Source organism: Ciconia boyciana, chromosome 1 (genome assembly GCF_034638445.1).
Source record: "Ciconia boyciana chromosome 1, ASM3463844v1, whole genome shotgun sequence".
Lineage (NCBI taxonomy): Eukaryota > Metazoa > Chordata > Aves > Ciconiiformes > Ciconiidae > Ciconia > Ciconia boyciana.
The window spans coordinates 59,395,817-59,420,611 of record NC_132934.1 but is presented as its reverse complement, the minus strand read 5'-3'; the positions used below and the strand labels follow the sequence as shown (position 1 = coordinate 59,420,611).

Here is a 24,795-nt window from a genome sequence, read left to right as displayed (position 1 = left end):
AACTCTAAAACCAAAGAGGTGCTGCCATCCCTGCTTCTCAGATGGGGGCAGATATACAGAATTAAAGTGATTTCTCCACCAGAGCCCCTTAGGACATCACTGGAAAAGCAGGCAATTTTGAGCTCTGGTCTCCTGAGCCCTGAGGAAAGGCATGAAAGCCCAGATTTTTGTCAACTCCTGAACTGGGAGCACACCAGAAAAAATGAAGCAAAAAACAAACAACCCAAAAACCTACAGAAGCATCTCTTGAGCCTCTGAAGGCTCATAGTTAGCAATTATCTTTCAAAGGCTTACTTCAAAAGTAATTTATTATTTTATTAGCCGTTTGCTGAGAGATCAAATAAAGCCAAGGTGCCTAGTCAAGTATGTTCCTATTTTATTTTGATATAATTTGAAGAACTCGACTGGCTAGTTTAAATGCTGGAGAAGACAGCTGCGTGGGATTTTGGGCTTGGTGAAGCCGGCTAGGCAAGAGTTTTGCATTTGGTTTACAAAAGAGCTTGAGTAGGCTGAGATTCCAGGCCGATGAGATGGTCTCCACGATGACTACACTTCTTTCTTTTTTGGCAGAGAACTCGTACACTCAACATGTGAGCTATAGGGATGAAAGAGGAGTTTATTCTCTGTAGCACTAAGGGAGTTGACTTCTTTGCTGATTTTTTGCAGCAATTCCTCCCATGGCAATGATACCAGGATGCTGGTCACTCTGTTTGGATCTAAGCTACACAAATAGTTGCCCAGACACCAAAGATGGCAGCTTTTGGTCAAGGTTTGATCTGAACCAATTACTTACTTAGGAATGGAAAGCATCATATTGTATTTCAAAAATTTGTCTGAGCCATAAAAATACTCCTCTACTTTTTGCCAAAGAGAAAAGGCTCAAGAGCTGACAAAAGAGTCCTGGTGTTGTGGTCTAAAAAGAGCTGAGTTCATGTCATGACCCATTACCAGTTCACTACTCCTTGGAAGAAGCCAGTGGTGTTTCAGTGGTGTTGTGCCAAGCCGTGCTCTTTCTTCCCAAATATAAAGTTGTCTGCATTAGGAGGAAGCCAGGAGCTGCTGCTTCCCAAATTCGATCAATGGTGGTTTGCCTTTGTATTAGCCTGGGGGCCCCAAATCCACCTCCTGCTCAGGCCTGACCTTACTGGGAGCTGCTGCCTCTTGCAAATGGGTACAGCAGGACCCTTCTCATAGCCTGTGTTGTGGCTTTCAAAGTCTGTCGGCACAGAGGGACATACAGGCATGTCAGACCATGTGCCTGCAACAGCCACGGCACTCTCCTCAACAGCTGCTGATGGCTGCTGTGCAGCGCCGGGAGCACGGGCGAAGGAGGGAAGCATTATTCTGAGGGTGACAACAGAAACCTCCTTGTGCTCTGAGGAGAAGGAGGAGAAAAAGCAAATCGTCCCAGGAATTCCTCAAAAGCTGCAGGAATTGTTGGGGGGGTCTGGAGGTGAAACAGACAAGGTAGTTGGAGGAATCTTTGTGTTCAATGAAGAGTAAATTTGCTCAAAGAAAAAGAGAGAATTGTGGGAGACCTGAAACTATATATGGATTTGGGAGACCGTGCCTCCCTTCCATTTTCTTATTGTCAAAATATCTTGAAAATCTCAAAGTGTTTTTCTTCCTTTTTTTTCCCCCCCTCTGATTAGGAGTTTTAAGTGGGAAATGCTGAAATACTTCATTTCGAATCTTTCAAAATCAACCTTTTTGACATCTTTTAAAATAGACTTGTAGCTCTAAACTGTTACTTCAGCTCAAAAATGAGAAAAAATTAGAGTCAATAAACAGTGAAATAAACTGCAAACACGATTTTTCACTTGGGGTTGAACAAACTCCTTGAAATCACCCTAATTTTAGTTTGTTTCTCTTCTCTTTCTGACCCTTGGTCCCCCACACTTTCAGTTTGACCTTTTTTTTACATTTTATTACCCAGCTCTAGTTTAGCTTTTCATTTATTTAAATATTAATGAAAGAGCAGCAGTTACACATTATTCTTATTTCTTAACCAAACCAACCAGCAATCCTAACATAACGTCTTCAAGGTTGAGGGAACAGGAGAAAGTATCCCAAATGGCAAAAGAATTACAGGAATTATGGACAGAAAGCCCCGACTTGGGAAATGAGTCAGTCTGCTTCTGTCTAGCAGAAAAGATCAGCACGGAAGTATAGAGCCTTTAGAAACAGCTTATGAATTTACAGCTTGCAAAGTAAGTGAAGTCTCTGTGTCTTCTGTACACATACGTTAACTCATTCCCCACACATGCATACATACAGGTCTCTGGTGGAAAGATGGGGAACGTGCAGTCTGCAATGCATATGAACTTTCTGTTTAGAGGAGAAAAGAAAAGATTTTTTCAATAGGCACAAAATCCCACCCCCTCAGTACCCCTCCTTCCCCTGTGTCTGACACTGACTTCAAGGGAGGAGTTGAGCCAATTATCTGTGAGTCCTACAGAAGGAAAATCTGCAATTTGCCAGTAGTTGTGAGAGCGAGAGGGAGAAAGGCAGGGAGGGAAGAAGAAAGACTTAATTGGCAAATGTAAAGAAAAGCCCCTTCTGTCCTAGAAAGAGAATATTTTAAAGCAAATCTCAGACCAGAAGAAAAGAGGCTGGGGGGGGGTGTTGTGCCAGGCAGGAACTGGGGAAGCGTAGGTTCACCGTAGACAACTTCCATGCCCCCATTGATTTTTCCCCATAGGGTCTGCGGCGGCATAGAGGCAGGGTGGGCCAGCCATGCACCCATGACCCTGCACGACTAGGTGTTGCTCCAGAAACCCTTTCCCCCCAGCAGAGCCTACGAAGCGCAACTTGCAAGAAAAGCCAGTGGGAGTGGGAGAGACTCTGCCTCTCCTTCTCTCGAACTGAGGCTGTGAGGAGAAGAGCTCATCTCACCAAAGGGAAAAGCTACCACTGGTTCCGAGACCCTTCTTTAGCCCATGTCGGTCGCCTGATCCAGTACTTACCATCCATGGGGGAACGCCCTCTGGAGCCCTGCGGTCCTTCCCAATCCTGCTAAGTTCCTGGGAAATACTGGTGAAGCACTGAGCCCAGAGCAAGCAACGTGGGATCCACAGAACAACAGCCTTTTACAGCAGCAGCCACCTCTGATTAAAATTATCAGTTTCATCAGACTGCACCAAGACCCAGGACTGCTCCTCCAAGGAAAGAGAGGTAAGAAAGCAGCATGGAGTTTGGGATGAAAGTAGGAAACAAACATCCCACAGGAGTGGTTGTGGTGTGTGTGAAAATTATGGGGCTACTAGCAGTGATTAACAAGTGGCAGGTCTGTTATGCATGGTACAGTTTGCGTCTGCCTATGTTGTTTTTGGCTGGATGCAGTGAATTACATGGGAATGGCAAACAGAGACACAAACAGTAGCTGAAGACTATGGAGTGCAAGAGAGGTAGTGCAGAAGTCTATTCGTGGATAGGGAGTGGTAGGGAGCATACCCCCTGATAGGAGGATGGAAACCTAAGGTGTAAAAGCTCTAGGCAGACTGAATGAAGAATGTCTTCCTTAGATATCTCTCTCCAGATGCTCAGGATCAAATTTGTCAGCATCTCACTGGAATTCAGACAAGCACACCTCAGAGCATGCAAAAGCAGCTGCATTGTTATTCACTCCAATGTCTGCCTATGAAACACGCAGCGGTGGTTAGCAGGTAGAAGACAACACAGGGAGTCAAAAGAAATGGGGTTTAATGTTGATTTTGGACAGCTGTTTCAGCTCTCTCTGGGCGTATGAGCCTTTCCCTTTATTAAGTGGAGATAACACTCATTGCCTACATTTCTATGACATTTCGAAATCCCTGTGCTGTACTAATACAAAATACTAACATAAAGTTTCTAGCATCAAGCCAGTGCATAAAACAGAAGGTACCACTGGGAATTAATCTATGCTTAAGCATTTAATAAACTGGAAGGAAAAGATGTAGATTAAAGCCAGCTGGAGGTTGTTTGTCTCCTCATTCTCTTCTGATTGATTTTGCTTTATTTAGTACATGAACATGTGGTCTCTTTCTGTTTCCTTTCTTCTGCCTTTAATCTTTTTCAATGTATGAGTCCCTGTGCTCCCCACGACCCCTGGGTGTGAAGGCTGAAGTTTCATTCCTTTTCTGAGGAGGAAAGAAAGCAGATTGTATTGAACTGAAGAAAACCTGGAGTGGGGGGATAAGAAGAGAGAGCACAAAACACAAATATAAGCTCCCAGTTCAATAGCACGCTCTGAGTCAGATTTGCAGCAGAGGTGATGAGATGAGTAGCAACTCCATGAATCAAAGTGCTGAAAAGCATCTTTTGACTCCATGTGAAATGAAATGCAGTCAGGAAAGAACAAAAGTCCTCTTGACTGAATGCCTTGACAGGTGGAACAAGGACAGCACAAAGTGACTATTTAATACATTAAAATCTGCATGTCCTCACACCCCTTCTTCCCCTTCAGTGCACCTATATCCTTGGGGCAAAGTGTCCTGAAACGAGCACGTGTCTGCACATAGTATTTTGGCTTTGAAGCGGGTGGGAGGCATTGGGATTTAATGACCAGAGATGCAAGGGTGAGGAAAGGTGGGAAGGAGAAAGAGTTTGAAAGGTAGGAGTCCCAGAGTCTGTTCACATTTCTCATTTGTTGGACATTGGGTGGTCACTCAGCTTCCTTGTGCCTTACTCTTCCCTGTCTGCAGGTAGCTGTGGTGGCAATTCCTTCTCCAAGCTGTTCAGTGTACAGTGGCATTAACTGAGGTCCAAAGCAGTGGAATTAATTTCAAAGTGGAGGACAGAAGTGCCTCTTGCACTAAAGGTGCAAAAGTAACCCTCCAAGCAGCTGCAGTGAGAGAGTCCACCTCCTTTGCTGTGTGATGGGAGTTTCTCTAATCACCAGCAGCTTGGTGGTTACCTGCCACTCAGCAGTATAGTCCGTAGGATTTGGGCTTGTAAAGTTGCTGGCCAGGATCAGGTCCCCCAGCGTGCATGTTCTTTACAGGATATATAAGGCATTTTCTTAAAAAGCGTAACTGTTCACTCACAGGTGCTGCCGCACCAAGTTGTACGAAACTGATCTTCAGCAGGTGTGAACCAACACAGTCCACTTACCCTCATGCAGCTACACTGGCCCATCCCAGCCTGAAGAACTGACTCATTTTTAAATACTGATCCTGGGCTGCAGAGAAGTTTGTAATTTTTCTCACAAAATCTATCTCCCTGCTTTTCTCTGCCAGCTAAATAAAGCCTGAGAGGGTGAAAGGAAGCATCCCAAAGCAGCTCTGTCACCATTTGTCTGCCCATGGATGCAAGACAGTATTGCGCTGGCTATGTAGGAAAGGGCAGAGATAGTGTACATGGCAGTGTTGTTTCAGAGATTGAATACAGTGTTTCTGCACTGTTGGAGATAGGTCCTGTTCTCAATAAAACACAGAGTCCAGTTCAAATACCAGGTGTGCTCCTTGCTGTCATTCCCACCACAGCAATCCCAACAGTACCATAACTCTGCATGTGTGTGTCCATCCAAAGTTACGTTCTGACATAACTGTCTGGCTCTAATATTATGCTGTCCTGCCCGCTGAATATAATTCAGAGTGTAAGCTACTCTGAGGAAAGCATTGCATTTTCTTCTGTGCTTTAGGTAGGGCTGAATGTGCTGTTGGTGTGCAGCAAATTATAGCAATAATAATAAATAGTAGTGTTTTGCTGTTGCCTTGGGCTATAGCACAGCCCTTGTAATGATGCTGGATCAGAATTCCAGAGACTTCTTTATTTAGCAGTGACCGTATCTTCACTGCTGCTTTGGTGCTTAGCGCATGTTAAACAAAGTAAAAGATTTTAAGCTTTTGGCTGAGATAAGTGTCAGCTACATAAAAGCTTGGGAGATAAAATTCACTCAAGGGAAAGATAGGAATCCAGATCTGGACCCAGAAATGATCTTTCAGTGTACATAAAGTACTCGCATTGTAATATTAAATAAACAACACCTAAGTTAAATAAATGGCACAGTGGGAACTTGATTATTCTTTAATAAGATCCTAGTAACCAAAATAAACTCTGTCAAAAATGTGCCTTATTTGCTCTGACGGTCAGCTTTCCCCACACAGGGGTTACAATTTTCCTTTCAGCACACAATTCATTTGAACTAGTACATGAAAAATGTCTGAGCAACACTCTTCTTTTTTTTCCTATCAAAGTTTTCTGCATCTGAGTGCTATGTCAAAATGCGATCTCCAAGGTCTCGAGACTCATTTAGTTGTCAGGGATTAGAAATCTTGTCTAATAGCTATTTAAGATGGCTGTCCTTCATCTTTTCTCCTGCTTGTACTTAACACCCGCAAAGACTGTGACACCCACAACAGCTGTGTATGTATAAAGACTGAAACTCCTATGAAATCTACATTTCTGCAGCTCCATCCATTGCCACCCATCCTGCTGCAATGCTGACAGTTTGTTGATAGGGAGTTCCCACACTACCAGTCCAAACAGTAAGATTAAAATCTGGTTTCTAAAAGGTCACTGAAGGCACAGATCTTAGAATTTATCATTGGCCAATGCTATTTTGTGGCTCAAACTCCCTGCATCAGCAATGAAGGTTGTATGGGACCAGCTATTTAAAGTTACTGAGATGTCTAGCTTCCACTGATGTCAAGCATGATTCTTGTTTCTGTCTGACTTCTGTTTGATCTCAAAGTGAGTATTGTGCGCAGCTCCTATTTAGGCAACCAAATGAAGTTGTCTAGGTCCTAATGGCATCTGCAGTAGATGCAGTATATTGGGAAATCTGATCTCTGTGTTTATGTATCTAAATGAGAACCAATCTATACTGAAAAATCTGGTATTGTCTAAGTGACGCAGATGGTGGGAAGGAACCTGGTGTCTAAGTTGAAGCACAGCTGGTAAAATTAGCCCTTAATGTTTAAACAAAATAGTAAATTACAGTTCAAAACCATGCTATTTTCAGTGTAAATGCCTTCATTTTTATATAACTTTAAAAGAAAAGAAAAAACCCAACAACAAAAAAAAACAATCCCTGGAAATGAGACTGAAAAAATTAAGCATGTCCAGTGAAAAAATTTCTGTATGAACCATTGATCTACTAACGAGGACTGTGCTCCAGAGCATGCCTTGACAAGCTTGTGGTAAGGAGCTGCCCGACTCCATCCTCCATCTAGTTTCTAGGCTTTCCTCCAACTCTGCCATTTTCTCTTTCAGGACCAAGCGATGATGAAGACCATGTCCGGTGGAAACTGCACCCTGAATGTGCCAGCCAAGAACTCTTACCGCATGGTAGTGCTGGGAGCCTCCAGGGTGGGGAAAAGCTCCATTGTCTCACGCTTTCTCAATGGCCGGTTTGAGGACCAGTACACTCCCACCATTGAGGATTTTCATCGCAAGGTCTACAACATCCGGGGAGACATGTATCAGCTGGACATCCTGGACACCTCTGGGAATCACCCTTTCCCTGCTATGAGGAGGCTTTCCATCCTGACAGGTGAGAAGTGGGGGGAAGTATGCAGATGGGGAACGGTGGGTGAAAGATCATAATGATAAACATTAGCTTGAAAACTGTAGCCTGGAGATGATTGTTTCTTGGGAGGTAGCTAAAGGGACTGCTTGATTTTGTTGCAAGATGCACTTCTCTAGAGAGAGATTTCCTGTCTGGGATGCTCCAGGCACTATAGGGAGTGCATTAGCCACAGAGAAGTCCACTGGGTGAAGGTCTGAAACTGAGATTTCCCCCTGGTTTGTTTCCCTCCTACCTTCCCCTCCTGCTCCATAATTTTTATTACAGTCACAAATGAATAGCTAAATAAAATCTCATGGGAATAAAGAGCAGCAAGGGACAAAATAAGCATATCATTATAAGACACAAGCAGTGAAAAACAAATGTAAAAAGCACAGGAAGGGAATTCAAACCCAGAAAATCTCAAAGATTTTTTTTGCTAAAATTTGCAGCCTGATTCCCTTGATTTTATATACCAGTAAAAAGACAGCTCTACTTTTACCCTTTCTCCTTAGTCTACAGTTAATCAAATGAATTAAAGAGGAAAAAGAGAAAATGGTGGGCTCACTTTGTACATTCTCATTGTCAAGCAGTTCCTGTTGTGAGCTAAGATGTATTCTCTAACTGTGAAAGTGACAGTGGAGATATATTCAGTCACAGCTCACAATCAACCTACTTTCTGGATTTACTATCTACCCTTCCATCTAGCCAGTGAAACATGACGTTCACATCTGACCAGGCTAGCATCCACATTCAGTGAGGTCCTAGGGCCAGTTTCTGGGATGCAAATGTGAGCTTTTGTCCCTGAAAGCACTCTTAGCACATTCCACATGAATGTCATTCAACAGGCAATGATTTGCGTTATTTTATATTTGCAAAAGGAATTGTAAGTCAGGAAATGTCAAAAGGAAATGCCAGGGGATCTGTGTCATTTATGTATTTCTTTTTTTCCATGGTCTGTCTCTCATGAGCAAATGAAATGATAGCAGAGCACTGCATATTGGGAAACCTCTCATTCCTGACTTAGGTGTTCGGGACTGACTAGCTGTAAATCTTCAGTTCAGATGCTGCTTCTTGTATGGTATAATCAAAAGGCCAAGGCTGAGTGGCTACTAGCTCTCCATTCTTCCTGGTGTCAGAACAGGCTCTGTTTTACACAGAGATACAAACAAAAGGAGGAAAAAAGATAAGCAATGCAGCAGAGCTGAGATAGAAACATGTGTACAAAAGAGAATACAAATGGGCAATAATTTGCAAGTCCAGTGCAACCTAGGAACACACAATCGGATATGGCTGAAGTAACGTCATAGCCAAAACTCTTTTCCCTAGCACTACAGAAAGGAATAGGGAGTTGAATTAGAAGAATTGGAACTAAAGTACAGCTTAAGGAACAGATTCAAAAGGACCAAACAAAAAATATGGGGAAGAGATGGCAAATAAACCTATTGCTTTTTGAAAATTAGCTCCTCTGACACAGGTTGCAACCAACCTGTATCAGTAACCAACCTTTACAGCATCCTTTTTCAATTGCAGGGGATGTTTTCATCCTGGTATTCAGCTTGGACAACAGAGAATCCTTTGATGAGGTCAAGAGGCTCCAGAAACAGATCCTTGAGGTCAAATCCTGCCTGAAGAACAAGACCAAGGAATCAGCTGACCTCCCCATGGTGATCTGTGGCAACAAAAATGACCACAGTGAAATCTTCCGCAAGGTACGCTCAGATGAAGGCGAGAACCTTGTCTCCAGTGATGAAAACTGCGCTTACTTCGAAGTTTCAGCCAAGAAGAACACCAATGTGGATGAGATGTTCTATGTCCTCTTCAGCATGGCCAAGCTACCTCATGAGATGAGCCCTGCCCTCCACAGGAAAATCTCCATCCAGTATGGTGACACCTTCCAACAGAAATCCTTCCGGATGCGCCGAGTCAAGGACATGGACGCCTACGGCATGATCTCTCCCTTTGCTCGCCGGCCAAGTGTCAACAGTGACCTGAAGTATATCAAATCAAAAGTTCTCAGGGAAGGTCAGTCAAGGGAGAGGGAGAAATGCACGATCCAGTGAAGGGGCTTGCAGTTCTGTCTGAAGTCATCATCCACATGCAGTGCCTTAAAGAAAAACAGTCTGTGGAAGCACAGAATGGGCTCATGGGGTTCATCGAGAAAACCCAACATGGAGAAAGGATAACTCTTCCTGCAGATTATGCTGAGTCACGAATGTAAATAACATCATCCTTGTAAATGACTGGGAAAAATCATATGCCTGAGATACAAGTGCATTTCTCTGTCTTTGTAATGTAGTTCCTCTTCATTCCCCCCTTTTGTTTAAAGAATACAGACTTGAGAAGTAAAGAAATTTCAACCTCATCCTTACAAAGAAAGTAGGTCAAAAATGCACAGAAGGCATTAACAGTTACCCAGCATGCAGCTCTGGCTAAGAGAGAGGAGGTTATGTGTATGCGTGTGTGTATCTCTGTGTCTGTGTGTATGTGTGCATGCATGTGTGGAGCACTCCTTTAAAGAACGGGACTTGCATTTCAAAGGGCAACAGTCTTACTGAGGTTTCCCAGATTGGGAGTGGACTCTATATATGGACTCATGACTCTAACTTGCTTCTGAGGGGACCTGCATTAAGAAGATGTTGATTTTATGTTTGCTGGGACAGTTATGATTTGACATCAACATGAGTGTTGTTTTGTAGTATAGATTTTATTTGGGATTTGTTTTTTTATTTTCTGGGGATGGGTTCTTAGCAAAATCAGATGGCAAGTGCGTTTGATATCAAAACAGTGTCTACTTTCTAGCAGTGAAAGGTGGTTTTCATCTGTAAAACTATATAATATGTACATTGACTGAAAGTGAAATTGTTCTACAAAAAGCCAATACATTCGACTGCTTTGCAAGCCTGGTGTGATATTGTTTCTCAAAGCAGCCACACCAACTCTGACTACCGTAGTACAAATGCCACCCTTTGCCTTGCTGGCCACCAAAGCAATGGTTCCTTCCTCTGCCTGTATCAGCCAAGACTGACCAGATTAATGTGATGGCTTAGACCACTTCAGAGGCAGAGTTGGGTTTTCCTTCAAAATTAAGAACTGAACAGTTGTAGGGCCAGCTCCATCATGTTTCTTCTGTTAACATGCCTCTAGCCATTTTGTTCATGGTTTTCCTTGTTGTCTGATAAAGGTTGCCCTGATGGAAACTTTTGCACTGCAGAAATCCTTCAGAACAGAAGCTTTGTGCTGGCTGTCCAAACAGGGCTGAACTGGCTGGCCAGATAAATCAGGGGCCATCCATTCACTTCTTCCCTTTCTCAGCCCAGTCCACGCTTCCTTGTCATCAGCTCTCTCCCTGTTCTGATTATGGCTTTGTTGTTCAATGTGCTCCTGTACGCCCTCAAAGCCAAATATATTCTCTCAGATGTGAGCTTGCCACTCTCGCTGACTGGAATGAGATGTGTGCACACATAACTGTGGGCAAAGCATGGCCCCAAGACTGTACACAACAGTAGAGTATATACATTATATATACCTCAGAATGACCTTCAGATATCTTGTCCCTCCCTCACCCTCAAATTCTGTTCTTGGCTGTATCCACCTTGCTGTGTCCTGGGCAGAGCTGAGAGCTAGTTCTTGCTATAATTTGACAGGAAACCAAGAATGATGGTTGTCCGTAAAAATCAGCCTCTGGGACTTAAAATCCCATATTCATTTATCAGCTCCACCCTTCATTGGTACTGTATATTGACTGGTAAAATACACTGTTCTTTTATTCCTGTTGCCAGGGCAGCACCTTTCAGACCATGCCCCCCTCCCTATCTATAAACATGTACATGGTTTATGATTAAACCCGTTTTATTTATTATCTGTGTCCTCGTCCTTTTTTTCTTTCTCCAAGAGTAACGAAGAAGGTCCTGGTTTTTTGTTGTGCAGGTGCAGCTAGGCAAGTAAGTTGTGGGTTGAGAGCCCTGAGGAGATCTCCAGTGAGTTCTGGAAGAGCCTTTTATGTCCTCCAGACACCAGGAGCTACACATTTGCCTGTTTGGAACAGAACTGTGTCTATACCTACATATTTCTATCTATCTATCTATCTGAACATCGACTTATATGTACAGATATCCTCACAAGCAGAAGCAGACAGTTATTCTGCCCCATGACGCTTCCAACATCAGAAAATAACTACTCTCTCCTTCATGCACAGAGCTGGTGTGCTCAGCCCTGGTGCACAGGGATTTAATGTGGTCTCTGCAGAGACATCATTGTTGCTCTCAGCAGTCTCTCCATCTCACCATCTGTACCTCTCAACTGTATGAGTCTTGGTCCCCCTGAGTACATGCCTACCTCCCTACAGACTCTCCACCTAAGTGCATGACTACTGAATGTACCAGTGATCAAGCTCTGGGACTCATGTGCCACAGCAACATGGCGGGGTTGAAGATAGAGTGAGAAGGGCATGCGCACTGGTCGTTGGGGCTCCAGGAAGCTAGAGGAGAACTCCTTGCACTATAGCTCATGTGCTGCATTACTGAGTCTGCTCTTCCTTGCCTGCTGGATAAAGCTGAATTTTCAGAGAGCCTCCATAATCATCAAGTCTCTGTCTTTGTCTTACAACACTGACCTTACAATTATTTTCCCTACCATCCTTCCATCTCCACAAAGACACCAGCTTTCCTCACCTTTCCATGTCCCCCCTTTCCTGCCTTTTCCACCATGGATATGAAGCCACAGGGCATGGAAAAACAACACTGCAGTGACAGCAAGGGCACAAGAGTAGGGGAGGCTGAAGACCAAGGAGCAGGTGCTCACAGAGATATGCTGGATCCCACGAGAAGGCCGGTGAGCCCCAGCTTCACAGTCCAGCTTGGCCTGTCAATGCTCAGGGTGAGAAGCATCTGAGAAACTGGCTGGGAGTGAAGGTGAAGCAGCATTACAGTCACCCACAGAAACTAATGGCAATAAGCAGGTAATCTTATTAAAGTAATCCTAGTCTTCTCTCTGCATTTTGTTACTGATGGTAATTGCTTCTAAAGTTAGATTATCATGCTCCTGAGGACATTTATTTTTTTGCTTTTATTATATCATTACAGTCATTCTATTTATTTTCATATATTATTTGGGCTCTAGAAGTGCTTACAGCCCCTAAAACAGACAGTATGTGTCTCAGTTGTTTATTCACAGTTAGCAGCCATTATGTTCTGTGAAAAGGGCTGGGACTGGAAGAGAGAGAGCAAGGCTACCTGTGTGCATAGGGGGCATTAGGTAAGGCAGGAAGAGGAAAGGGGAATTGTTTCTTCCCTGCTAAACACTGAACGTGTCTGGTTGTAAGAGCAGGGAAGGGCTTTATGGGAAACTCTGTTATGTATGTGCAGAAACAACAAGACTCTGAAAGCAGCAAAGAGCAGACCTACAGGCAGGCCTTGGAGGAAAGAGAAAGAACTTTTTTCCCCTGCTTGGGACTCAGGGGACCTGCACAGAACTTACCATAACCCAAGAAGTTATGAAAATGCACTGGAGTAAGGGCAAGTCTGGAGAAAGGGATCAGCCCAGCAAAGATGCTGTGAGCAGGTGTACCCTTACATGGTCTTACCTAGCATAATTAAGTTGTTTTATTCCAATAGCTACCTTGTCCTACATTGCAGTATATAAAACCTGGCATTAATGCTACAAAGCCTCACTGATGTTTTTTTGTGTACTCTACTTCCAGGACAAAGAGCAGGGACATATACCTGACTTAGGATCAATCACAGCCTGGAACAAGACAGGGCTGAGATTTATTTTGTACATTGCTCTACACAGCAAGAAAGTCCTTGTCCTGAAGAAATTACAAGTCAACACATTATAGGAGCTACTATAAATAATGACAAAAATCTAATTAAGCCACAGGGTCAGTACAAATCAGGAAGGAAATAATGGTCATGGTGAATTAAGTGAAAAATAAATAGAGGGTGGGAAGGGCAGAGTGAAAGCCCATTTTGACATCCAGAGGACTAAATTAGGCTTCTGTTCTGAAGGATCCCCAGGAGGACTGCTGCCACCAGGCCAGCCTGATGCTAGAGAGAGGCTTTCATGGTGCAGCCTCACAAAGAGCATTGTCTCCTTGAGACCCCAGGGTGCAATAGGTCTGATTGTCTGGGAGGCTGAAGGGCTTCTTATTATCACAAAGGCAAGTAGAAATGGTGGGATAATTTTTAAAAGGTCAGAAGAAGGGAAAAGAGCTTCAGAAGGGGGCTCACAAAGGTAGGATGGCAATAGGAGGTTGGGTGGGTAAAGAAGAGAAAAGGTAGGCTAGAGTGTATGCTACAAAATGTACCTTTCACCCTTCTCTACACACAAGTCAAATCTGAAGACATTTTATTTAGCTTTTTTGTCCTTCCTCAAATGTTAACTGCCACTTACTGCTGTGTAGGACCCCCACCCCACCCCCCCAATCACACCTTTTGCTGCCTTTGATTTACCCTCCTGTCATGTACTATATTGTGGGCTGCCTTGCTAGCCCTGTCCCAGTGTCTTGGATAGGGTAGAAGGTTACAGGCAGAGGTGTTTTTGAAGTAAGTGATGATTATTTGATTTGATTTGAAATCACTATTACCTTTAGGGGTTTTATTAGCATTATTGTTTCTGTAAAAATACATGGTGGCAGGCTCAGATTAAAGGGTCTCCTTGGAAAAATATATAAAATGTGATATAATGTACATTTTCCCCACTGGTTTCTATAGCAACAGCCTTTTCTCTGCACTCAGAAAGAGCAGAGAATTTGCAGGGGGGAGATTAGTAGCAGTGGCTCTGCCCTAGATCTTTCACCTCTGAGTCCTCATGGGAAGTTCTCCTCCCTTCAGTTTCTGTTATGTGGAGAAACACAGACCACCAGCCAGACCCACCTCGTAGACCACTCAGTATGTCTGGTAAAGCTGTGGAATGGATATGCTACCATAGATAAGAAAGTAATTTCCATGATGTGATTGTAAACTGGGGCATTGCTCCTGGCACAGTACCTGACATGGGGAATACACATCACAAACTGCTATAAACCCAACTTCTGTACTCAGGTTTGGTTAGAGCTAGCTATGAGCCTTGTCCAGCTTCTCTCTTCCTTGTGTCTTTACAGACCGCCAACTGGTATGGTCAGAGCCTGAGACTTCCCAGATAAACACTTCCTTTTGCTCTCATGACATCAGCCAAAGACTTTTCCTTGCCCCTGCCATCATTGGCCATCCATAGTGTACAGAATCGCCCTGAGTCGCAGGCATCACATTCCTAGAAAGTTATTGACAGTTTGGAAGGAGGCCAAGGACTAGCAAGAAAAAACATTTTATGAGCCTAGAGGGACTGACGTGAGTAAGCCTTAAGAAAAGTCTGAAAGGGATAATTCTGTGCCATGTAGGTAAACAAAGTGTGAGAGAGGCTGGCTGAAAACACCTAGATGTGTTTGAAAGGTGAAGGTGACAACTGAGACAGCACTTTATTTAGAGTTGGACAGTGGGACATCTCAGTGAGAACAAGAGTATTAAGCAGGAAATCATAGGCAAAAGAGCAGGCCAGACTTCAGGGCAGTGGAATCTATTGGAAAATTTTCTAAGAGATGCTATGAAAGTCCCATGAGGAAAACACTGGGGAAAACACTGAAATTTACATAGCCAACAGGGCTAACTTGGTGTTTGCAGAGGGCTAGACTGGCTGAGACAATAGGTTTTGATCCCCCACATTTGTTTCTGTGATGGAGCCTGATCCCAAGTCTGCTTCAAAGAAATTTCCTCAGACTGCCTGTCCTCACTGCATGCTCCCAGCCCCCCAAGTGGAGGGTTGGTAGTTCACTGGTCCCCTCCAGCCAGACCACTAACAATAGAGACAGGACTTCTTATGTCAGACCCTGCTTTTTAGACCATTTCCACAAAGATCCCTGGACTGTTTGCAGCAAACAGCTCCTTTGGTGAATTGTCCATGAACAGTTTCTTGCGCATTTGTTTATTGTTCAGAAGTATTTGATGAATGATTTATGCAAATGTGCCCTGTGCTTTGGCTGGGATGGATAACTAAGATTAGTTCAGATTAAACAGGAAGACAAGGAGGGATGAGGTCACTGTGTTTCAGGGCATCTTGTAGCAAAGTAAAAGAATATAAATGAAAAAAAATTTCAACTTGAACATGTGTCCTCACATCACTCTGACCTAGAGGGAAGCAAACTCCCTCTCTCCAACCCATTGCTTCCCTCCAGGCTCTTGAAGGAGGGATTTCATATGGACTGTATTTATTCAAGAGTGTCCTCTCAGAAGCATTTGGCTTTCAGCAGTTAGTATAGAACACCAACTCACACAAGAGCACTGAATATTTTAGCTTGGTTTTAGCAGTATGTCTTGAGTCCATATTTTGAAGTTTAAAAAAAAAAAAAAAAGAAAAAAAGGAAAATAACCTCTACAGTTGTGGTGATGAAATGGGGCGGGGGGGGGGAGAAGAAATTTCTGGCTCCAAGAAACAATTCCTTCACACACTGAGACCTTATCTGGAAAACTGCACAATTCTGTTAAACTGGGACTTGTCATCTTTCTGTGTTAGACTGGAAATCAAAGCAACAGAGAAATGCAAAAGACACACTCCCAGCAATGGAGCCGGATCTTGCATTTCAGACCCCACTAACACCAGTGCTGTGACAGATCCTGCCTAGTTCCTCGATGTCTTTGCAAAGCTCCCAGGAGCTTCAGAGCTGAAATAAGTTAAAGCTGCTAAAATAACTGGGTGTTAGGTACGACAGGTTTCTGTCTTACTCTTCAGGTCAGAGATCTAACAGCCCATAGGAACAGCCCCACCAGTTTCCAGACTCTACATAAATCAGCATCTTGGTTTCCTATCCCTGATAGAAGGCCAATAGCACTCACGGGGGAGCTGAGAGAGGATAAACACCTTCTAGATTGCGAGGCACTTGGGTACCGCAATGATGGATAAACACGTTAAAAAGTGAAGAGGCAGACCAGAAACAAATATCACCTCAATCAGAAGCTGAGCTGCTGCAGTGCCAGCTACACAGGAGAGCAATTAACGTTTTGCATAACCCCTGATTTCTGCACTACCTACAGTCTTGTTCTCCTCAGCATCCACTGAGTTGGCAAGTCCCAGGAGTCTCAGGATTAAAATTACACACTGGCTACCCCATGCTCTTCAATCACTACATACCTGTGTGCTAAATGGTAGTGCGCTGCAGAAAGGTTTTCGCTCAGGGACCCTTGGATGGACGCACAGCATAACCTCTGCTTTCACCCTCTCTCTGCTGGAAAAATGAGTGCCTCAGGGAAACACAGCCTTGTTAACCACAACCTGGGGGGTTAGAGGGCGGCATAGGGAAGATCAGTGGCATTGCTTTTGGCTGGCCCAGGAAAGAATGTCTCATCTTTTCTGTCACAAAACAGTTTGTTCCTTGCTGGGTGGCTCATTGCCAAGGTAATAAATACAAGTTTCTAAAAAGAAATAAAATAAAAAGGAAAAATAAACACAGAACAACAACTTGTTCTGCAAATTGACAGGACACTTGCCTGAGGCAATGGATAAGGGGTGACAGGGATGAACAGCTCTCTTGTGGAGCCTTATTAGAGAGCAGACCGGAGCTCTTCTCAGATACTCTTTATGAGATGCTGCCATCTGGGAGAAATCCAGATTGGCAATTATCAGAGAGAACAATTCCAGCTGGCCACCACACTGCCAAAGCAGAAATTATCCCCTTACACAATGGCACTGACTCAGACTGCTTGCAACTTTTGTTGAGTTTGGGGCAGTTACACAAGGTCTGTCATTAGTCATGGTGGTATTTATTTGTATTATGGAGCCCTGCCCACAGACCAGGACCCAATTATACCCAACAATATACAAATGCACAACAAATAGAAAGTCCCAATGTACACAAAGGCCAGGGCAGAATCTTAGTCATTAACTACATCTGCCATAATCAACCCGTGCCTCACAGCATCTGTCCCATCCTATGATGGCTATCTACCTGTTTCCTACCAGTGCCCTATCTGTAATGTAAAGTGAGAAGAAGCTGCTGTATGCAATATTAATCCACCACTTTCCTGATTAACATCTGAGAGCTAATTATTTCTGTAGAGACCTTCTAACCACTACATTGTGGTAGTAGCAGCACCAAGACCTAGTATAATTTAGTAGTGCTCTTCCTTCAGCGGGATTTGCTGAAACAGAAAAAGCAGATGTAAGGGTTATGCACTGTTTCCAAAATGCTCATGGGATGGGTAAATTCCTTATTATTCTTGCACTGGTTCCTTGCAGTGGTTCCTAGCAGTCTTGCCAAGGAGAGATCTCTTACGTAGACAGAGCATCTTTGTGCTGTGTTGGTGGTCCTGTGGCTGTGCAAGCCCCAAACCAGCCGTGGCTCACGGTAGTTCAGATCTAACTCCGAACTGTGTCCTGTGACAGGCAGCGGAGATACCTTACATATGGCTGTCGTGAAACCTGAATCTGGGCAGGGCAAGGAAGTGAGGCAGCTGTGCTGGCATTGCCAAGTCATGGCAAAGGCCTGCTGACTGCCCTGTCCTTTAGTGATCAGGTGATGCCTCACGGGATGTCTGTTCCTTCCTCTCCTTCCTGTGAGCCATGCCAGGACATCCCATAGCTCTCAGAGGAAAGAAATGGGTCATATACTGCTAGGAGCAGGGTGTCTGCCCACCACTGAAATACAAACTGATGGAACAGGAGATGTTTTTAGCCACTCATGGAATTTAAAGTTGAAAGCAGTGAAAAAGCATGGAGAGGATTGAGATCCTCCTCAGTGGCCTCCTTGTACTGCTGTAGCCCAAGCAAGAGCTGTTATTTGCCCTTGATCTCCCAGAGAGGAATACCTCTGGCACATGCTTTGGCAAAACAGTTCACAGTACCCTAAAACTTTGTTTCCTCCCTCCACAGCATGATCGTTGGAGAAAGGTCTTCCTTGGATGATGGATGGTAAAACCCTCCCAGATGATACAGAGCCCAGCTGATGGAGAGCACCCCAGCAGCAGCAGGACACTTTACTGTGCTAGACAGTGAGCAGATGCATAAGAAGTGAATGCCCTTGGTGGAAGGGAGAGTTTTAGAGATGTTTTCTATGCCTTCTTCTTGGGACTTGACACATCTGCCCCAGTGCATTTTCTCTTGTCAGACAAGAATTCTGCCAAAGAGGAAAATGTCTGAAAGCATCTCATTAATTAAGGAGCCTTGAGTTTTGCTGATTTTCCATGAGACTTCAGAGTCTGAATTGACTTTTGAAAATGAGATGAGCTTAGGCTCACTTAAGCACTTTCTCAACTTTATCAAAACTGGTTGCCTGAAGAGGGAGCATTTAAGGACTGAGATTTATCAAGAGGAAACATTGTTCTGAACCAAATTTCCACTGAAAGAGAAAACTGAAACGATAAGTGATTTTGCATTGAGTAGTGGAGGTTTTCTTAGTAAAACAAGAACTGTCTGAGAGGTCCTTCTGCTTTCCTACTCATATACATTAGGAAAAAAAAGAAGCTTGCTGTTTCCTAAAAGAACTGAGAAAAGGAATGTATTCCAGAGTGAAATGTTGTTTTTGCTCTTTTTCCCCATGGTATCTTTTTGTCAACCAGGAATTAAAGCAAAAGAGACACTGGAGGCCCAAACATAATCTGTCATCTGTGCCCCCACCTGGATTTGGCTGGGTCTGTGTTCCCTACCTCTATCTTTTCCCACACTGGCTAAAGGAGAATCTGAAGCAAGAACAGATAAAGGAGCCAGTTTGGTTTTGACTAGAGGCATGTGGGGTGCTCCAAGACTTCAAGGCCGTAAGAAGAATAGTATTAGCAAGTGAGTGGGAAAATTATCTCTAAATTAGCTCTAAGTCTTGTGTCAGCTGCTATTCTTCTCTAGAATGGTCCTATCCTCTTCTGTTCCCCTCCAGCTTTTCACAAAAAGTCCAAACAGGGAAAGATAGCACCTGCTATTTCTACCTAAACTTCAGGTGAAAGCTTCCTCTTTTTTGTGCTTAGCCAGAACCAAAAGGAAAACAAATGGCTCTGTTGAGCTGTGTCTGTACTGCCAGGTATTCCCCATTTTGCATGTCAGCCCTTGTGCTCTGATTGTCCTCACCACCTGCATGTTGGTGCATACTGCAGTGCCACATTGGTGCCTGCTTGATGGCATTTAGCTGATGACATTGCATGTATGCTCAAGGCTGCTACTAGGGTCTCCACAGATGCAGTTTCCAGAGCCTATTCCCTTCTGGCACTTCTAGAGGGATGGCTGAGGAGACAAGGGCTTTTTGTACACATGGCACAGTGACTCTTCTTTGCAACACATTGTGTCCCATCTCACAAAGCCATCAGATGTCATTTCATGTCATGACAACAATACAGAGAGTGACAAATGACTGCCAGAACTGAGAGTCTTCCCCTGGTTTGTCCTTCCTCCCCCAAGTAAGTATTGAAGTAAGTATTGGCAAAGCATTAGAAACCGTACTGTAAAGAGTAAGCCTAGATTACAGGAGTCTTTCTGAATTTCCATGCCGCAGTGCTTATCCTATCTGTGTGCCATATCAGGCATGTGTTAGTCACCCACACTGTTTTGGTCTGCAGAGAAAGGAAACCTGGGTGAATACCATAAAAGGGACTTGTGGTATGCTCCAACAGATGCATGGCGTGCTCCAACAAGTCCTTGTGGGGCATAGCCACAGACCATCCCAGAAATAAGTGTACAGCCAACCAAAATTACTTTAACTTCAGAAATGAGAAGTCAAAAAGAGAGTGCTGTGGAAACGCTGCAGTGCTACCACAAGGCCAGTTATGCAAGGCTCACTGCATAAACTGTGCTGCGTTCAAACAGCTTGATCCTGGGGTGCTTACAGAAAAGCACAGCTGAATCCAGAGCTTGGTGTCAGTAGCCTCAGAGGGAACAGAGTATGTTGGCACCACACTAACAAGCTAACAGGGTAACTTTAGGGACACACCGGTCTTTGACACCATGCCAGCAAGTCCGCAACCTCACAAAGGCCTGACGCATGATAACTGGTCCAACAGTTGTCCACTGTGACAGGAAATGTAAAAGTGGCCCATGCCTTGACATGACTCCAGCTGAATATGGGCATTTAGCCAGAAACTGCTCTGTGGTGGATGTACTGCCTGCCTGTGTACCAGGAGGGGCAGAGAGGGAGCAGCTGAGTATATTGAAAAAGGTCAGGCCAAGGGGTGGCAAGAGTCAATCTTCAGGTTCTCCCAAAACAGCTAAAGACAATTTACTTTCTGGAACCTGGAAAGGGCAGAGAAGAGAACACACAAAAAAGTGTGCAAGAACTGGGAAAAATGAAGCAGACAGAGCCATCATTGGGTGAAGTCTGTCCTGTGGACAGGAAATGTTTCTTTGGGATAGTTTTAAAAGTTTCATTTTCTGCCACTGCTCCAGAGGCCAGAGACAAGAAGCCTGACTATTTTTAAAGATAAGTTTGACACATTATGAAGGAGCCTGTGTGACATGATAGGCTGTTGCAGTCAGGAAATGGACACCCTGACCCAGGAGAGGCATTCCAGTGCTGCACTCCTGTGCTCAGGCTCTGGCCATCTGCAGGCTTCACTTTTGTTCTCAGGAGGAGTCAGGAAAAGAAAAGAAAGTCTTTAGTTTCAACTCAAGCAGAAGTAATTCTGAGGAAAACAGGAGACTTCGGGAAGCAGACTCAGATGAACAAAAAAATGTTTAAGGAGATGAGTATGTCAGACGTCCCCTTTAACTAACTGACCAGTAGTGCTATTCCTGGGGTCTGGGGTTTGACATCAGGCCAGCAGTAGTAGTTGGGCACCAATGGGCTATGACTTGCTCGGTTGACATGAAAGCACCAGCCCATGTGAGGTATCATGAACACCTGTGCCTCCCAATTAGCTGTGAGAACATGTTGCCAGGGTGAGCCCATACTAGCATGTAATCTGATGCAAGCCCAAAAAGCTGGAGGTGTTGATCTTGAGTATTAACCAAAGACACTGGATACTAATACCCCAAAGACTTGCTCTGTTATATGTGACCAGAAAACTTGAGAAGCTGAACAGTGGTTAAAGTGGCAACTTACCTGTTGGAAGTACAGGTCTCACCCTTGGCTGGAAGTCTTGACCTCTTCCCCCAGCCTGGGGAGCGCAGCTTCCCAGCTCCTGCCTCCTCACAGAAACAGCAAATGCACATTCAGGCAGGGGGAGACTAAGGAACAGAAGCCACCAAGAAAGCTGGGAGAGTTTCCCACTTGGGCAATTACAGTTCTGGTGTTCTCCTGCTAAGAGGCGGAGCCACACGAGCCTCTGCCCTGCAGAGAGGGAGATAACTGTATGGGAGATTCCTGCCTGCTGCTGTTTTTTGCTCCCCTCCATCAGGGTTTATGCTGCCTCCATCTTCCCTTCTTCTCTGGTCCACTGTCACCTCTCACCGCGACGCAGAAGAAAGGGCTTTGAGGTGGCAGTGGTATTAGAGGGTTTACAAAACCAAATGCTCAAAGGCAAGAGGCATCTTGGCCATGACTATATTAATAAATTAAATGGTGTCAAGGCATGTTCCCGGACTCCAGAACTGAATCACCCATTCTGTTAAATTGTTTGTACATTCCCTGTCACAGTTTTGGCCCAGACCAAGGGGGGGTTCTCCCAGACAATTGCCTCAAGCAGTCTGTGATTTAGCTCAGGCAAGGAACAATTCTTCACAAGGAGTCTGCAGGCAGCCACCCACTTCTGGAGGGTAATGAGGTTTAATGGAGTGAATGCAGACCTTTCCATTCCAGTTGGTTTCAGTGCCAGATAAAGATCCTACATTTAATTTGCTAGTACAACTGTAGCCTACAGTATCATTCAAGGAGCAGGGTAGACAAGGTTACAGGGTTTGGAAATATCTCTGATGTAACCTGCTCATAGTGTGAAACAACATCATCCTTCACATCTCTTCGATAAACAGAGCTATGGCTGCTTCCTTCAGCTCTGCCTCTGCTTGCAAAATGGCCCACTGGCAAACTCATGGAAATAAACTAGAACAGGCATGAAACTCACCCTTTTGGAAGGTACTGCAGAGAAACAGCAGTACCTTTCTACATCTAGGTCTCTGGAATGGCAACAAAAAATGTGGTGGGGAGGAGAGAAGGAAGACTGCTCAAAAAGAAAAGAAAATTAGGAATGAGGGCAGGTCATACAGGACTAGGTGGCTGACTCTAACCATGCTTCAAGGGTCTCATGCCAATTTACATTGCCCTGCTGATGTTATGCAAAAAGCCTAAATGTAGTTGCAAGTCAGGTTACAAACCTTCAGCTCCATTCATCTTTCGCATCAGAAGTACTGGGAGCACAACAGCAGTAAATTAGTGCCAGCTCTCCTGCTGAAATAATTCAAAGTATCTTTCCCTGCCCAGCAGGGCCTGATTTTTCATGTCGATTACATATTGTGATTAATATGGAGGCATTTGCTCATTTAACAGGGGAAAAAAACCAAACCCTAAAATCCTTACCAAATAGGGCTTTTGGGGGGGAAACTTGCCTGGTTTATTCCTCTCCACTCAGTGAACCATTAATTTCAATGAAGAACTGCAGCCAGCGATGGACAATGATACAAAGAGATTGATAGATCTGCTCTATTTCACCCTCACGTACTTATTGGGGTACATGTACATTCTGAGTGAGGCTTCTTAATCACCTCAGTGCTTGATATTGTCCCTACCTCCCACACCACTGATTAGTGTCACTCACTGAATGAGCAGAGAGGGCGCGGAGGCAGGTTCTGCCAGTAGTAAGAAACTTCAAATCAAACCTGTGAAATACAGCCTAAGATTCATGCCATGTAGGTGGAAGGGGGAGGAGAGGAAAACATCTTTCCCTTGAAGGACTCATGGGTACTCTTCTTTCTTGTAAAGAAGAAATGGTCTATTTTACTAGAGGGGAAGAGAGAAGGTAGGTTGATTTTAGGAGCACTGTGTGTTGTCTTAGCAATTCAGGGTCAGGGTCAAGGGGTGGGGGAAAATACTGGGAAATTATGCTACCTGCGGGGGGTCCCTGTGAAGGCAGGTGATCAATATCCATCTGCCAGAGATAGCTAGATTGTCTTTATGGGATTAGCTCTACATGGCAGGAGCCCAAGAGACTCTGCAGTATGATACAGAGGTAGGGAAGGAAGGCGGAGGGAGGTGGGAGGCTGGTTTTCATGTCTGCATGTTGACAGCCAACATCTTGGAAGCTCGATACAGAAGGATTTTGCTAAAGGTTGGTCTGAGGAGAGGTGACATGCAGTAGCTAGAAATGGTGCTGAGCTGCAAAGATCTGAACTGGAATCTCTCCAAAGCTTGAGCGTGCCTGGGAATTGGAGCTGTGTCACCATCCTGTGAAACGATTAATTTGGATGTTATGGAGTTGGGAGGGGGGTGGGAGGGTCCCAAATTAAATCTGGTTGAAGAAGAGGAACAGGAATTTATGCCTCAGACTGGGGTGTGACAGAAATATCTGTGTTGCTTAGGGGTTATTCAGTGCACTTGGAGTCAGGACTTTTGGAGCAAGAGGAGGGAAAGTCCTGTCTGCAATGGGACAGAGATTCAACTGTATGGTAATCAGTTCCACCTTCTGCAAAACTAGGCTATGTAATACTGCTGAGAGAGACACTGTGAGGCTTAGGAATGCTTGAAAAAGGGTACAGCGAAGTCCAAATACCCATCCCAAGAGATACCTGGAAGTCAAACAACAGTGGGTATGCCTGGTGCTGAGCACCCACCACTTCCACTGATGGCAGTGAGATCATAGCGGATGAAGGGGATAGGGAAGGCTTGCGATCTTGTTGGATGGGGCTTTTAAAAGAGCCATATCATTAGAATCTCATGAGCTTTGACATCTGTGGGATGAGGAGCCTGGACAGGTCAATTTTGCTGTGGGAAGGGAAGAGTTAAGAAGAGAGGATGTAAAAGGAGATGGAGGGCTGGGAGAGAGCTCTTAAGGGTTGGGGTAGATGCTCCTGCAGTCTTGGGGACCAAATTACTAGGGGCAGTATCTGCTCTTCCCAGCATTAATCATCACCTCCCCACCCAAGTCTGTCAGGAGCCCCAGCCAGCCTCAAGGGTCCTGGTGGAGGCGAGGTCAGCTGCAGGAGCAGGGCTGCCTTATGTCCATCCAGCAGACTGCTGCTCAAGGCAGCTGCCTGACCTGCCTATACCCAGATCCACCTCGCCTCGCCTTTTCTGTAAGGCCTGTAAAAGCAGCAGATGCCGTATCATACCAGCCCTTTGCAGTACCTAGCACATGGGAATCCGCCCCCTCCTTGGGGCTCTAACTACAACCCACAAAGCCATTGCTACCATTAAAAGGCCATTATCTGATTAC

At 44.6% G+C, this 24,795-nt stretch overlaps 2 protein-coding genes across 2 annotated transcripts in view; one reads left to right on the top strand and one right to left on the bottom strand.

Annotated features, from left to right (window-relative positions):
* The first annotated feature begins 2,467 nt into the window (after positions 1-2,467).
* Positions 2,468-11,330, top strand: RASD2 (RASD family member 2). The gene is made up of 3 exons (XM_072870151.1): positions 2,468-3,174; positions 7,195-7,474; positions 9,020-11,330. The coding sequence occupies exons 2-3, from the start codon at positions 7,204-7,206 to the stop codon at positions 9,547-9,549; spliced, it is 801 nt and encodes a 266-aa protein (XP_072726252.1). The 5' UTR covers positions 2,468-3,174; positions 7,195-7,203; the 3' UTR covers positions 9,550-11,330.
* The window catches only part of MB (myoglobin), a 48,706-nt gene continuing 33,169 nt past the window's right edge, over positions 9,259-24,795 (bottom strand). The window contains exon 8 of the transcript XR_012043792.1: positions 9,259-9,477. The gene's annotated coding sequence lies outside the window, so the exon portion shown is untranslated. The remainder of the gene's footprint in view (positions 9,478-24,795) is intronic.

Bases quoted from the DNA above. Each gene is read 5' to 3' on its own strand.
- RASD2 (XM_072870151.1), top strand. From the start codon at position 7,204: ATGATGAAGACCATGTCCGGTGGAAACTGCACCCTGAATGTGCCAGCC. The intron at 7,475-9,019 runs GTGAGAAGTGGG...TTTCAATTGCAG, and splicing joins GAGGCTTTCCATCCTGACAG to GGGATGTTTTCATCCTGGTA.